At 42.0% G+C, this 15,351-nt stretch overlaps 2 protein-coding genes across 6 annotated transcripts in view; one reads left to right on the top strand and one right to left on the bottom strand.

The window, feature by feature from the left end:
• Positions 1-6,998, bottom strand: part of SYTL3 (synaptotagmin like 3) — a 36,756-nt gene extending 29,758 nt beyond the window's left edge. For 4 of the 5 annotated variants that reach the window (XR_014227632.1, XM_082306572.1, XM_082306573.1 and 1 more), the window contains exons 1-3: positions 6,925-6,998; positions 2,310-2,907; positions 717-932 (exon numbers count right to left, since the gene is read on the bottom strand). Coding sequence is in view for 4 of the 5 variants with exons in the window: in XM_082306572.1 (XP_082162698.1) it covers positions 717-932; positions 2,310-2,428 (335 nt within the window). In the remaining variant the exon portion in view is untranslated. The remainder of the gene's footprint in view (positions 1-716; positions 933-2,309; positions 2,908-6,924) is intronic. The other variant, XM_082306574.1, reaches the window with a different exon arrangement.
• Positions 6,999-9,780: 2,782 nt separating this feature from the next.
• On the top strand, positions 9,781-15,102 carry DYNLT1 (dynein light chain Tctex-type 1). Its single transcript, XM_082307726.1, has 5 exons — positions 9,781-9,889; positions 12,708-12,749; positions 13,998-14,121; positions 14,335-14,412; positions 14,709-15,102. The coding sequence occupies exons 1-5, from the start codon at positions 9,863-9,865 to the stop codon at positions 14,777-14,779; spliced, it is 342 nt and encodes a 113-aa protein (XP_082163852.1). The 5' UTR covers positions 9,781-9,862; the 3' UTR covers positions 14,780-15,102.
• Positions 15,103-15,351: the final 249 nt, after the last annotated feature.

The raw sequence follows: 15,351 nt of genomic DNA, 5'->3' as shown, positions 1-15,351 counted from the left end.
ATATAGCTAAACCATTTGGCTTAGAAAGATTCTGATGAATAGGAGCGACTATGATGGAGTATTTTGATATAAAAATTGTACCAATGCAGTAAAAGAAAGATTGTTTCCTGGAAAACAAATGCAAGGTGGCATAGTAAAAGAAAAACCAACTAATTCAAAGTAAATAAATTTGGATTTCTGACCACATTTAAACAATTCTGGATAATGTTATTAATGTTTTTTGCTTTTTAAATTTATATAAAACATGACTTTATATTATTCATCAATCCAGGTTCGTCACTCCTGTAGTATGAGGCAAAAAAACCCCACAATTAGGAAATTGTCGAGAAATTGGCTATACTACCCCAAAACATAGCACCTTCAGCAACTTGTTATGATGCACTGGTTCAGTATTGAGTCAGGGGAAGGAGCTCTATCTACAGTTCAGAAACTAACGACTGTTCCCACGCTTTGCCGTTATCATCTTTGCCACACTACCCCTGGCCTACCTTGAGGATCCATTTTGCTAAATACAGGAAGGGAAATCCTGACTATGTGAAGTATAATGCAAAATTCCCATCAATTTCATTGCTACCAGGACTTCATCCAACATTTTCATTCTGCCAGAGGCTTTGTCTCATTAATTGTTTAAAGCAACAGATGCACACCGGTTTTGTGTGTATCCACTGGATAACCAGCGTAAACCGGCACTTATCCAAACCAGTAAAATTTCTTACCCATGAGCATAACAAACGGTGCATTTCCAAAGGCAGGGATTCAGGCAGACACGGCATTCAGAGCACACTCGATGACTGCACCCATTGCATACTGCACCTCTGTTCATCAACAACCCAAGCGATTTGTGACAGCGAGCGCAAGATCTCTCCTGGTATTCATGGCTTACATTTCTTGCCCCTTTCCACCGAAGCTGCTGCAGCTGCACTTTCAGTTTCCTAAGCCCCCAGGTAAAAAAAAAAAAAAAAAAAAAAAAAGTAAACAGACCAAAACCCCCATGTAAATCACAATCTAATACGCTGGTTGTGCAATATTATTACTACTGGGAGATAGGCCCTCAAGTTTGACCTCAATTGAGCACTGCCTGAAGGCGTCTACATGCAGTATTTTTGCACTGTGACTGTATATGAAACTGTGCGTACAGAGTAATAGCCTAGTATAAATGGGGTTCTATTCCTGCCATTTATGCACACTCAGGGCTCGGCACGGACATTGTGTATGCAAGTGATGATGTATTCACATACAAAAACTGAGACTAAATGGAGCTTCCTTTCATTTGTGATTTTTTTTACCATATTTATCCAAGAATCAAATCTTCTATCAAGTAAAAATAATCACAACAAATGCATCATCTGAAAGTTAAACAAAAAAAAAAAACCACATTGGACCAAAAGGTTGAAACCTCTCCCTTTCATTAAACTTTGCTTCCATTCCACGTACCGATAATGAAGATCTATGTTTTTAATTGTTAGCATCAACAGTTGTCAGGAATTTTCTTACCAATTCAGACTTTCTTTATAACCCTTTACTTACTTTTCACAATCATTTAATATGTCTAGCAATACTTGCATAAATGTTTGCTGTAAACAAACTTTAAGCTTCTACATTTAAGAGACTAAAAAATTTCTAACTTAGCAACAAGAATACCCTGTTTTACATGGGGATGCAACGTGACGGAGCGGGGTACAGGCTGCAAGAAAACCTTTGCCCTAGCTCTGATATAAAGCAAATGAAATGCTGGAGGATTATCCCTTATTCTTCACAACTGAGATAGTGTGAAATAATTAGAATCCTTTTCCTAACCAATGACACCTATTGACACTGGTAACAACCTCTGAGACAGTGTGGTGTGCGTGCTACCTGTTGTATGTGAGAAGGCATAGTGATGGATTCAGCACATTGAGCGTGTATCCAATGATTCTTAACTCCAGTCTTGACACAATGTAAGTTAAATAAGCCAGCCAAAGATCTGAACATGTTCTGTGTTACCGGGCTCTATAGGCATACATAAGAACATGATGAAAATGCTATAAAGGCTTCATAGAGAAAACACAGGCAGCAACTGAACTTTCTATGAAGGCTAGAAGTAAAATTCATCAAGTAGATTATTCACTGAACAGTATTTGCTCATCTTTACTGTAGGTAGTCAATAGCATGGTAAATCCAAGAGGCTCTGTATAACCCTTAGTTTTCCCAAAGAATAAAAAGGCATTAGCTGACAACAAGTTAAAAAAAGCAATACACTTGGAAGGACAGCAAAGAGGAAGAAGAGTACTTCTGAGAAAAAAGGAACAGAAATACAGGAATAGGGGAACGGCAGATACCTTATTCTTTCCTCTTCTGTTTTTCTCACCATCTGGTCACGGTAGAGGACTTCCAGAACAGCCTCTCGTTCCAACTCCTTAAGGAAATTTAGATTAAATTCACAGGCCATTTTCCCCAACTTCACTTATTTTGTAGACTCCTGTCCTATGGTTCTACTCCATCCAGAATGATGGATACTACTTTATAGAGTATAATGTGGTCTAAGTGTTTACTAAGTGCCTGTGCTCTTACTGGATTGGTGATACGTTTCACTGTGTCATACCCTTGAAGGGAAAAATAACTGTGTCTGTCTTCACACAAGTCATCATTTAAGCGTCTCTGCTACCCAGGGAATATGAACGGCTAGTAAGGTCACAGCAGTCTTGTCTTTTTCACATGGAAGAACTTCTTGTTATTTTCTTTTTTTCTTTTTTTTTTTTTTTTTTTAGCTGAGAGCAGTTCCAAAAGAGATGAGAGCTTGCAGCAAGGTCCCAGACAGGGCTTTAACTGTCACCAGATGGAGGGACAATTTGCCAAGAGATGGTGTAAAGGAGTGGGGGGAATGTTTGGGTTTTTTTATTTGGTCTTGTAGACTTGGGATTTCCAGGCCTAGGGGAAAAAAAGAATACATGTTATTATGTCTTCTCCTCACCTCTTCAAGACATTTCAGATAGTATGTGAAGACCACATTTTGCTATACTCAGACCTTCATGTGCTAATTCAGATACAGAAGAGGTTTTACGAGAGTCCTGTTCTTCAGACAGCCTCACCATATTGTTCATTAACACTCAGCCATGTACCTTCACATTTTTTGTACAGTGAATATAAAACAAACAATAAAGAAACTTTACTTAGTTTTAAACACAGGCCTACAGGCCCCATGACTGGAAAAGTCATACTGGTTGAGACAAAAATGCCCCTTTCTAATCTCATCTTACTGAAAAGACAAAACTTCACAAGCCTAAGAGGGAAGAGGGAAAGACACCCTCTAAGAGTCACTTCTATCAATTAGCTATGTCTAAGTCCAGATAAACAGTTTAATACCCAGTAATGCTATCATCTTTGTTAATACACACAAACACTAAAGAGTTAAGATATATATTATTTCCAGCTCAGTGCACTAACAATTTTGGCCCCAAACTGATGATGTTAATGTACAAATATATGAGAAGTATAAAATTAAAACAGAATCGCGACTGTATTTTGGATATATTCTGTGACTGTCACTTTTGTAAAAGTCTCACTAAAATAGAAAATAATTTTAACATACTTTGCAGCAAAGTAGAGAAAGAAAACTATTGTTCAATCTAATTCAGCTTACACACCATATTCAGTTTTAATATGTACTGTCTAGTGAGTATTAAAGAAATGTAAGAGAGATCCACTTATGGTACACCAAATAGTAAAGATGTGTATATGAAAACTGGTTAAGTGTTTCAAACTTAATCTGAACTAAATACATACAGTCAGGCTCTAGGCAGACGGTCTAGACACTAGGACAGAAGGGTAAAGCTTTCCCAAAGCAGTTACTGATGCTTCACTGAGGGACTTCAGCTGAGAATCTGACCAACTATCTGCATTGCTGGATCATTATTTTAAAATACTGTGAGTTTTAAGTTTAAAACAAAACAAGTATTTTTGTCGGTGCAAGGAATTACTTTACATAGAGCTTGCCCCAATTAAGTTACTTAATTTCACACAAAAAAAGCAGGAGGTGATAATTTGTACTTATATACAGTATACATTCCATTCTTTTATATTTTTTTGTGAAACCCATCAACAGACACCAAAAGGACAAAGCATTTCACAGAAACAGTGTTAACAAAGAAAAAAAAAAAAAGATTGGTTTCCTGTGGAAACAAAAGAGACAGAGATAGGCATAATCATATTTTATTTCCTTACCAACTGCAATTTCACAGGAAATTACTCAGTTGAAACCTAAAAAGCCCGAGCAATTTTTTAACACAATATATGTCATTTTCAAAGGCCCTTGCTTGCATCCTTCACCTGCTTTCATCTTTTACCTCAAGAATACCTCACAGGATTGATGAGCATGTTTAGAGCCTTCAACTCTATTTAAGTCAATACAATCTGAAAAAGCAGTCAGTACAAACTCGGGCACCTCTGCACTATAGAGGATACCAAAACACCCATTACAGTGTAAGTTATGTTTTTTATAAACACCTAGGATTTCCAAAGGCTAGCATATCTACCACATTATCAGAAAACCGTGCTGAAGCATCAGTAAAACCTGGCAAATTCATGACAGTCAGTATTAGGTGGATCCAATAAAACCTCTAGTGATCTTAAAGAAAATGTATGAGTGTCTTACAGAGCTATTAAGAATGTACCACTGTAAAACAGTTACTAAGAGCAACATCTGCAGTTAAGCAAGCACAGAAATTGTTGATATTTCATATCTCCTTTGAATTCTTTACAAATGGACTACCTCCCTTCTTCACAGAAGAGCACAAAGTTCTCCATGTTTCAAGTCTGGTTTGGGAACTGAGTTTCAGATGACATCTTAGTGTATGAAAAATATTGAGGGCATACAGAATCTTATTGAGAGATGCATATAAATTTTTAAAACCTTATGTTTTCAGCTATTCAAGCTTGCACAAATTTAAATGGTGTGAGGGAAGGAACAGCTTGGAGCCTCCCCTTGTTTCCACTTCACCTTGCTCACAGCTGTTCCGCCCGGGAGACACAAGCTCTGGCCTAGCCAGGGCAGGATTCTTCAGAAGGTCATTCAATCTCAGCCTGCCAGCAATACTGCAAACACCATCATCGCAACCAGTTGGTCTATTGCTACACATCGCATTCACAGTGATAAATCATAAGCACTGAATCTAATGCCAGCAGTAGACTGTCTACAGAGACTAGGATGGAAGGACTAGGATCATCTTCTGGCACCAAACAGAACAAACCCACTCAGAGCGAAGTGCCAGGGGCCCTATGTCCTACAGTATTGGCACTATGCAAACAGAGAAAAAGCCACAGTGGCTCTCTCACCGCGGGGCAAGATCATAGAATCATAGAATGGTTTGGGTAAGATCATCACACACTGCAGAGAACAAAGCTTAAAATCCATCATGTAGCCAGCAGCTCTATCAATATTGCACCTGGACATTCCTACAGTTCTTTGGGTTTTTTTTAATCTTCATGAAGATTTAAGCTCAGACAATCGTTGTGTTCTGTCAATTTTTCTTGCACATTCAAAGATAACTCGAAATCTAGCTTAATGATGATGTAGCTTTAAGAATAAATAAAGTACTATATCCCCCAAAATGGAGGATAATCTTTGTGCCCGACAACAGACTTGAGCTCGCAACCATTTCACAAAGGTGTTCCAATTGGACTGAAAAGCTCTGTACTTTCCTAACAGAAAAAAGGAGCTTTTCTAACACCGAAGCTGCCTGCATTAAATTAGTTTACTGGCAGTAATAAAGAAGTGGTGTTTTCAGTAATGACGCTCCTTGACAGGAAAAAACAATCCTAAAAACCTTCACAGATGCCGTCCTTTCATGTTTACGCATCGAATCTAGCAGGGTAGCTGTTTTACATGGTCAGATAACCTCAAAGCCAAGCGTCTTCTATGTAAAACCAAAAGCAACAGCACCTCTTTAGTAAATACCACGACACTTCTCCCTTTTCAGCACAAAGCTCACAGAAAATATTTTGTTCAAGCATTATTTTAAATTATGTATTTAAAATATCCCAGTGTCCGTAGTTCTCTGAAACTATCATGTGAAGTCTCAAAGCCATCATAAAGGAGATGGGATGACCAACGCGGTCATGTCTTAGGAGAGGGAGGCATGCATACACACAGTGCAATCTCAGCAGACCACACTTTTTTCTTTTATATCAGGCTAAAACAGTATGTAGTTATGTAACTGAAGAGCAATCAAAAGGACTACCTAGGACAAGATTAAGTTTGCAAAAGGTAGCTTATTTTTTTAAGTTTTTGAATTTAGAAATGCCTGACTTAGCAAGCTACTTTTTCTCAAAGCAATTTTGCATGTCTTGTATTATTGATTCCTTTCAGATCCTTAAGCATTAGCAAAATAATGACAATTAAATAAGTATAAATAAACTGATCTTCTAAAGCCACAGCCTTCATTGACTTGAGATAATTGGATTACTTCATCCATTAACCCAGAAGATGGACGTAATATATCAGTAGCTAGGACATAGATTAAGGAGGTTCAGAGTAAAAACGATCACAAAAACTCCTGGCATTTATGGCTATTTTCTATTCTGCAGAGGCCAATCACATAAATTTATTCTTAGTTAAGCAAATTACAAGTGTTATTTTATACTACCTGGCTGCAATAGTTTTATTTTCACATTCTTGCATACACACATGTAAATTATTTGTAACTTCTTTGATAATGTTTTACCAAAGGTATGTCTTGTGATTTTAATAACATCCCACCCCAGCACTTAAAGTAAAAAAAAAAAAACAAACAAACAACAAAACCAACAAAACAAACACAAACACTTTTTTAAAGTTCCAGTTGTTGTCTTTCCATGAAATCTTTGCAGTCTAAAAAACACCATCCCAGTAGGTAAAAATGCATCCCCCTGTGCAATGTCATATACAACAGATTAAAAAGATGCCCTTACCTTTTCAGCAGCCATCAAAGAAAGATGAGTGGAAGGAAACTGCTTTTAAGAGATGAGTAGCACTCATTATTTTTTTATCTTTCCTTATAGAAAACTGGTGGCTCTTCTCCACCCCCTTTCCTTCCTTTGGCACCAAAATTAGACTGACGTATGTACAGAGGAGCATCCCCAAAACAGCTAAAAGCAAATGCACTCAAAGAAGAGCTCTAGTCTTACAACAGCTTTTGCCAAGTCTCTGGTTTTGTTATGAGCAACAGCAGCAACTAGCAATCAGAGGGAAGTTATTAATTTTTCTAACATTAAAAAGAGACTCAGCACAAGAGACTATAAAAGCTGACCGATATCATCAAAATATGCTCAGTCTTCAAGCCACATACAGGAAGAGAAATGGCTTTGAGTTCTACATCGTTTCTTTTTCTGATACTATAGATGTGAAAATACTACTAACCTCAATGTCCCCAGGACTCGCACAGAAAACACTGCTTGTATCATAGACAGTTCCTGGAAACAAAATAGTTTTATATTCAGATCTGAACGACAAAGCAATTAGCATAGATAAAAGTTCAAAAGAATTAATTTTTTATACATCTGCTGCAAAAAGTAGAAAATTATTTTACCTCACAACTGGTAAACCTGATGTCAGATAAAGATTAAAACATTATTTGGATTGGATATCCCAATTCAGTCTATAACAGAACCATGTGTGAGTAATGAAGTTCAAAATTACATCCAAATTATTTCAAATTCTGAAGAAGAAGAGAGTTTGTTCTTGCAGGTTGATCTCCTCGTTCCTGGCTCTAGCAGGTAAACTGTATGCACAATGTAGAGAGCCTTCTTAGCGTTTTGGGTGTTTTAAGAGGTATTATTTTAGTTAAAATTAAACAAAGCACTGCAATTCTATTCACCTGGCAAAATTAATCAGCCTGCACTTTCATAAACTCATTCAATTCAATAGGTTCAGACATTTCCACCTGTGCATGTCAAGTTTAATCACCTTCTTCAATCATATCACTGAAGAGAAAACAGCTGTTAGTGGGGCACACAGCTAAGCCCAACGAGGAGTATTTGGATTATCTGGGCCTTCATTTCAGGCAAAACTTTAACTAAATGAAAGACCAGAAATAACCTGAGGGTTTTAATAACCTGCAGCAACATATTTGTAGTATCACAAAGCTGGGCTGGGGAAAGTTACCCTTACTGCCAGCTTTCCCCCAATATTTAACCAAAGCCTTAATTGCCATACTTTTACCTCATTATATTTTTCCCTCTCACCCCTAGACATGGAAAACTCCTGCAGTATTTTATATGCGCTAAGAATGTAACCAAGTTACAGCCTTTTATTCTTCTGGAGAAACAAGCACCACTTGTTCAGCCTTCCCATAGTCCTCGCTTGTTTGTCTCTGCTTGCTGCTCCCACCAAGCAGCAAGCACAGAGCTCAGAGGAGAGGGGTGGAGGGCGAGCGCAGCAGCCAGCTGCAGTCCCCCCCATCCCACCGGGGCGGGCAGAGCGGGTGCTGCCCGCAGGGTGCCCACACAGTCCCAAAGTGAGGTGACCGGTCAGGGTTGTCTTCTTCTTCAGGAGAGGCAGGAGACAAGGTCAAAACGTAGGGCCAAGGCCCGCCAAAGGGACGGGCCCGGAGCAGAGGGCACAGGGGTGGCGGCCACAGCTGAGGCTGATCAGGGCGGCTGAGGCCCGTCCCTGCACTCGGGGCCCTGAGGCTGTGACTCACTCGTGACCTTCTTGAAACACAACGCCTAAAACCGGGCACAGTATTCCCCGTGAGGCCTTATGGCGCGAAGTGCAATAGAAATGCTGCTTCCCACATCCTGCAAGCTATAGGTCCATTTACACGTCCCAGTATGGCATTGCCTTTTTTAACAGCAGCATCGTACGACAGGCAGAGGTAAATCATACCGAATACGCTCCCCTGCTCTCTTGTCCCCGGAACGGCTACCGGGGGAGCTGGTCCTGCCCTGTCTGCGCGGATAGAGCTGGTTATTCCTGCCCCAGGCAAGGCCTCGGCACTTGCCCCCAGTGAGTTTTTTTCTCCTTTGCTCAGACTGTTTCTCCCGTTCATCCAGGCCACTCTGAACCCCAACAGCACCTCCCACTGTTTACATCGTCTCTCAGAGGTTGGTGTCACCACTAATTTGAGCAATCTGTAAATGCTGCATGCATACAAAAGATCCACGAACTGTGAAAAGCGTGCCCTTCAATTTCACCGCCCCGATTCCGGCTGCTGAAAATAACAGGATCTGCTTAGAACTGTAAGAATTCACATATTCTTCACGTCTTTCCATGGGCTTTTTTTTTTTTTTTTTTTTTTTAGGTCCGGGCATACATAACACACTCAGCCCTTCTTTTCAAGCTGTTTCCAGGAACAAGATGCAGACCCTCCTCCCCAGGGAAGGCCCCTTAGGATCCTCTCTCTCTTGCCCACTGAACACAAGGGCCAAGCTCTCCCTATGAAAAACACAACCGCGACCAGCGGCCTTCTCTCCCTCAGCCCCCGGCTTTGGGGCCTTTCACAACGCCGCGGCCGCCGCACCCCGGCCGCCGGCCGCTGGGGAAGCGGCGCCATCTTGCCGGCCCAGCCCCGCCCGCCGCGCCGCGCCCTGTTGCTACGCGCCCGAGACGCGGGGAGCGCAATGCGCAGGCGTAAAGGCAGCGGCGGGGAGGGCGCGGGGCCGTGCGGCTCCCGAGCGGGGCCGGGCGCCAGGCGCGCAGGCGCAGAGCCCCGCACGGCGCCGGGGGCCGGGCCGCGCTGGGCCGGGCCGCCGGCGGGCAGCGCTGCGCAAGCGCTGCGGGCGCCGTAGCCCGAGGCGGGCGGGGTCGCGGAGGCGCAGGCGCAGGGCGGAGCGGCGGCCGGCGCGGGGGTGAGGGGGCGGTGCCCGTGGCCGGGTGTCCGTTGCGGCGTGAGGGGGCTCCAGCGGGAAGATGGACGACTTCCAGTCGGGGGAGGAGGTAACCGACCGGGGCGGCTTGGGCGCTGCCCCCGGCTTCTCCTTTCGGGAGGCCGCGGGCCGGCGGAGGGTCTGGGGCGGTACCCGTCCCGGGGGGCGGCTGGGGACGGGCCCAGCCTTTGTTCCTGCCGCCCGGCCGCGGGGGTGCGAGCGGGTCTGGGTACCGGCCGTGGCGGTGGGCCGGCCCCTTGGCTGCCTTTCGGGTGGTCGCCGGGCTCCGCTTCCCTGGTGTCGACCCGCGCCTGCTTCTCGCCCGAAGGCTGCCGCTGCGGATCCCTTAGAGAAAATGCTGTCGGGGTGTGGCGGCTTCTGCCCCCGCCGGGAGGATGAAGCGGCGTGCTGGGGTGGAAGGGTTGCTGCCCCGGTTCGGGTCGGGGTGAGGGTGACCGGAGTCAGCTGTTCGTGCAGAGAGAAGAGCTCAGGCGGGTAGTCCGCGTCTGACAGGCGCCCCGACGAGACGGCGATCCCGTTATACCCCGTTAACCAAGATTCAAACCCGGATAAATCAAGGGTCTTTTTCTTTACCGCGCTAACCGACTGCCCAGCAGGTGAAAAAATGCGCTGCGCTGTGCTTCGGCAGCTGCGTCGTGCCCTGGTGAGGCAATAGGTAGCGGAGCGGCGTGAGGGGTGGAGGTGTGTCAGGCTTCGGCTCCTCGGAGCGCCGTGTCCCGATCGCTGGGCCTGGCCCCTGTTACACAGCTACGGATATTTTTAAAAAACTGATAATTAACATACTTGAACATCGTTCTTCTAACTGTTTTCAAAAATGTCTTCAGAATTACTCAAAAATACCACTGCTTTGCAGTTTGCGTTCGTTGCTTGGGAACACCCCTTTTAAACAAGGTATTGGAAACATCAGGTCTGCTTTCCTTGTGCCAGAGGCGTAGTGCAGAGAAATCACAAAGCGTCTGAATTATTTCCCTTTATTTTTTAATACAAAAAGTGTTGGTATTATCTTACAAAAGGATGGAATAGTGTTGTATTATTTGGCAACTCAGTTACAGCACACAAATCACAAAGCTGGATATCAGGACATTATGCTTTGTTTTGTCATGTATATAAACCCATATATGCTCTGATCCCAAAAAAGGGAGAGGTTCAAGAAGTAACAGCAACTCTAGAACCAAATTCTCAAATGTCCCTATGGCTCTTTCCCACTTGTTTCCGTACAAATTAGATATCTAAATGCCTTTGAGAACTTGGGTTGGATTTAATTCACTTTACTTTGGTGAGCTGTGTTTCTGCTCACTCAAAGGCAGTTCTGAGCAGAGTTCTAGACTTTGTGAAGAAAAATCTCTGTATGGTTTATCGTCTTGCCTGACAGCATGCTTCATGTCTTCCAGCATGTCTGGCATGTGTATTCTTAACTTACTTAACTCTATGGGAAAGGATATTTTGATAATTATAGCTCTCACTTGGTTAAATACAGTGGTGCTCCTTAAATGTAAGCACCCGTAAAATTCAGTACCATGAAAACAAATGAGGCATATTAAAATTAAATCAAAGTTAAGAAGCTGAAAATAAAAGCCAGTTTGCCACAGCATATAAAAGCTTTTAAAAATACTGAAGTGTGTGAGGAACTTGGTGCCTCTAAATAGTTACAGAAAAGGCATTGCCCGCACGTCTCCCGTGGCGGGCTGGTTCTTCTGTCGGGGAAGAACGCTCAGCCGCTCGCATCTTTCTGAATGTCGCATGTCGTTGCAGCTGAGTAGACTGTTCACCTTCTCACCAAAGGTTTATGAATGTAATGCTGAAATCCTCCTGAGCAGGTGTTAACTGTGTCCTGCCTGCAGACCTGAATTACGCCAGCTGGAGAAGCTGACAGACCTCCCAGTGAAAACTCGGTCAACATATGCGTGATTAGGTTCATCGTGAAATCCTTATTCAGTCTTCTCAAAGTCATTAGTTTGCTGTTATGTGCATTTCTTTTGTCTGATTCCTTTCTTCTGGTTTGTGAGGTGAGGCTGTGAGATACCTGAAGTAAAAATGCCGGCCGGTGCCTGGCTCGCTGCCGTGCCGTGTGGGATCCCGCCTGTTGGGGCTCCCCGGCTGCGGGGGGTGGTGGGCCGCCCCCGACAGTGCTGGCGGCTTGTTTTAACCAGCTTACATGGGAGGCAGCACTAGCTGGGGGACTGAAACAGGAAAACATACTGACCAGACAAGAAAACAAACGGGTACTAGTTTTAAGATTAGTAAAAAGTTGGGGCCTTCTCTGTCCCCGTTCCACATGCTTAATCTCTACTCCCCAGAGCCTGAGAGAAGGCTGAAGGTGGTAGGAAGTCCAACGAGCTAGATTTCCCCATCGGTTTCCAAGGGGCAGTTTTCTTCTTATCCCCAGCTGAGATGGTCATGACAGCTTTTCCTTGAGCTGCGAGGTGATGTTGTGTCCGCATCGGTGCCCTGGAGATGCCGGTTTCATTTAACTGTAAGCTGTGTCTGCACGCTGGGGTTACCTCTGCAACCCTACTGTGAATTGTGGACATTAATGCTTATTGTAAAATGAGAATATATATGTACAGAAGTGCTATACGTATTATTTTAAAATACTTTCCAGTTAAAATTTGAAAACTTTGAGTCAAAAGGCCAGCTAATATTAGTTCATCTGTTACTTTCCATTACTTTGCTAAGAATGTTAACTTGACTGGGTTCAGGGAGCCAGAGTCCACATGAGCAAACAAAGGAAGACCTGGTACCTTCTGACCTGCAAGAAATCTGACAAGCACAAATTAAGCTTCTAGTGCATGTTCTTAACAAAGCTTGAACTCTGTAAATGGAAGAATGTGTCCACTGATTATTTAAAGTTCTACTTTTTTTTGTAGACTTCCTTTGTTGTTGATGAAGTCAGTAGCATCATTAAAGAGGTAAACTAACATTTTCATTTTGTCGGTGTGAAAGTATAGTTTGTTGTATGCTGTGTGCTAAAAAGTGTTCAGGAAAATCTGGTAACTGATATGTAACATTTCTAGATAGGTTGCTATCGAAGTATAGATAATTGTTGATTTAACCAGTGTGCATACTTGAAGTAGAAATGATACCTAGCCTTCGTTGTAATATGTATTACAAATCCAAAAGACAATTAAAATAATTTCATATGCTAATGCTCCTCTCTCGTTGCAGTGTATCCCTATTAGAATTTCTAGGGGGATGTTTTATGTTAAACCCTATAGAGATAGATTTTATGTTTCAGTAACATATAGGGGTTTTTATGGACTATCTGCATATCCATGTTACTGGGTTCTTTTAAGATGCTTTTCCTCCAAAAAGAGTTCTTGTTTGTTTGAAATGATTGAACTATTCTTGTTGCTAAGAAACATGAATTTCCTGTCTAGAAAATTTCCAGAGGGATTTGGTTTTTGTGTCCAGAATTCCTCTTGTACAGTAGACTAGTGCAATCTTTTTCTTGTTGCAAAACAACCGTTTTGGTTAGACTCTGTAAATTGAATACACATGTTTTAATACATGCTTCTGTCTCTCCTCTCTGAATCTGAAATAATTTTCTGATTTCCTTATTTTAAACAATTTCTGTGAGGAAAAAATGTATCCGTGAAAAACATGCAGCTTTAACGTACTTCTATTTGTATCTTAAAGGGGAAACTATCCTCATAAGTAAAATGGCTTATTTGGTTGAAGGCTTCTGCTCTATTAGTAACCAGCAACTACATGGGTCTTTTGTTTAGATTTGAGGTTTTGTTTCCCAAAAATGATTCTGCTGAAAAATCTGAAGTTCATTTCCATAGAAGAATATGTGTGAATGAGCCATTGTTGTGTGTATTTTTTCAGTCTCTTCAGGACTGTTTAAATGCAAGACCCGTTTCGTAACTCTGGCTTCAGGATATTGGGATAGGAATTACAAATAAAAATCAAAATATCACAAAACGAAGAGAGGATGGAATCTGTGATAATTCCCCCTATGCCTGGCTCAAACTCTGACCTGCAAGTTTTTTAATAATTGAAAACACTTCCAACAATCAGTATGGTCAAGCAGTATTTAGGATTTTCTTTCTGTGGGTATGGGGTCTCATCTTTAGTGCTCCATGTGGGAATGGGTTAATGGGTGCCATCAATGGACTGACAACACTGCCGCTCATTTTACATGCTTGTCACCGTAGGCCATAGAAAGTGCGATAGGTGGCAATGCCTACCAGCACAGCAAAGTGAACCAGTGGACAACAAGTGTGGTGGAACAAACGCTAAGCCAACTCACAAAGCTGGGGAAGCCTTTCAAGTACATTGGTGAGCTCAGCTTTCTCTTTTTCTGTTAAAGCTGGTACAGTCAAGTGCACTGATGGGCGGGGGAAGATCTTGGCAAGAACCATGTCTGTAAACTGCTCATAAGCATGTATATATGCCTGTGTGTTTATATATGTACTATGCTAGGCAAAAATGTAGCTAAGTGTTAATTAACGATAGCGATAAATTAATAAAAGCTTCTCTACTGACAAACAGTGACCTGTGTGATTATGCAAAAGAATGGTGCCGGGCTACACACAGCAAGCTCTTGCTTCTGGGACAACTCCAGTGACGGTAAGCAACGCAACTGTTGGATTTTTCAGCTTGCAGCTTTAATGTAAGTCCCCTTAAGACTAGGCAGCATACTCTTCTTTTTTTCCAAGTGCTATCGTTTTGGAGTAATAGCATACACTTTGGTATTTTTTCCATTTGGCTGTGATGCTAACTCTTATATATGTGAAATGTTTAGCTGTTGTGAAAGCTTTATTCTTAGAATTCTTAATGTAAACAATTACAGGCGTGCATATAAGGGCATGCATTTAATCACTGTGACTTTCTTCTGTCTCTGAAACCCTTTTTTCTATTTGTAGGAACCTGCACTGTGAGATGGGAGAATAAGACGATGTACTGTATTGTCAGTGCCTTTGGACTTGCAATATAGTTGCCTTGGAATCATTCATCTTTCTCTTTTCTACTCCAGCACTCGATTCCATCTGTACTCAAACTGTGAATACACTGAACCACTTCTGGTTTTAATGTACTTTTAAAGTAACTTTTTTCAAACGTAGAAATGTGAAAACATGCTGTTACATGGTTTATGTTTGTACTTAGTATTGTACCAGTGTTGCCATACTGTCTTAACACTTCAAGAACTTCTCTTCAAGGTGCTAATACTGAAATCTGCTGCAGTGTAAACACTTTCTCTGGATTTCTTTTTTAAGACCAATATAAATGAGACACCGACTTTCACACTTTGTACTTTTGGTTAGCATTAAATTATTTAAATTCATAACCATTGGTGTGACTCATTTTAACTCAACTCCTTTGTTATTTAAAAAAAAAGTTCCAATTTTTAGATTCCCTTCAAGGTAGTTGAGGTACATACCAGAATACAAAGCAGTTCCATGGTTTTGCCAAAGTCACTACAAAATTGTAAGAAAATGAGATGATGTTTATCAGAAAGTAACTTGGCTGCATTTTTGGGACCTGTTTCATCTGACTGTATGGTATTTA

This window comes from Platalea leucorodia (assembly GCF_965183815.1).
Source record: "Platalea leucorodia genome assembly, chromosome: 3".
Lineage (NCBI taxonomy): Eukaryota > Metazoa > Chordata > Aves > Pelecaniformes > Threskiornithidae > Platalea > Platalea leucorodia.
The sequence above is the reverse complement of the archived record's forward strand: the minus strand, read 5'-3'. Positions and strand labels throughout refer to the sequence as shown.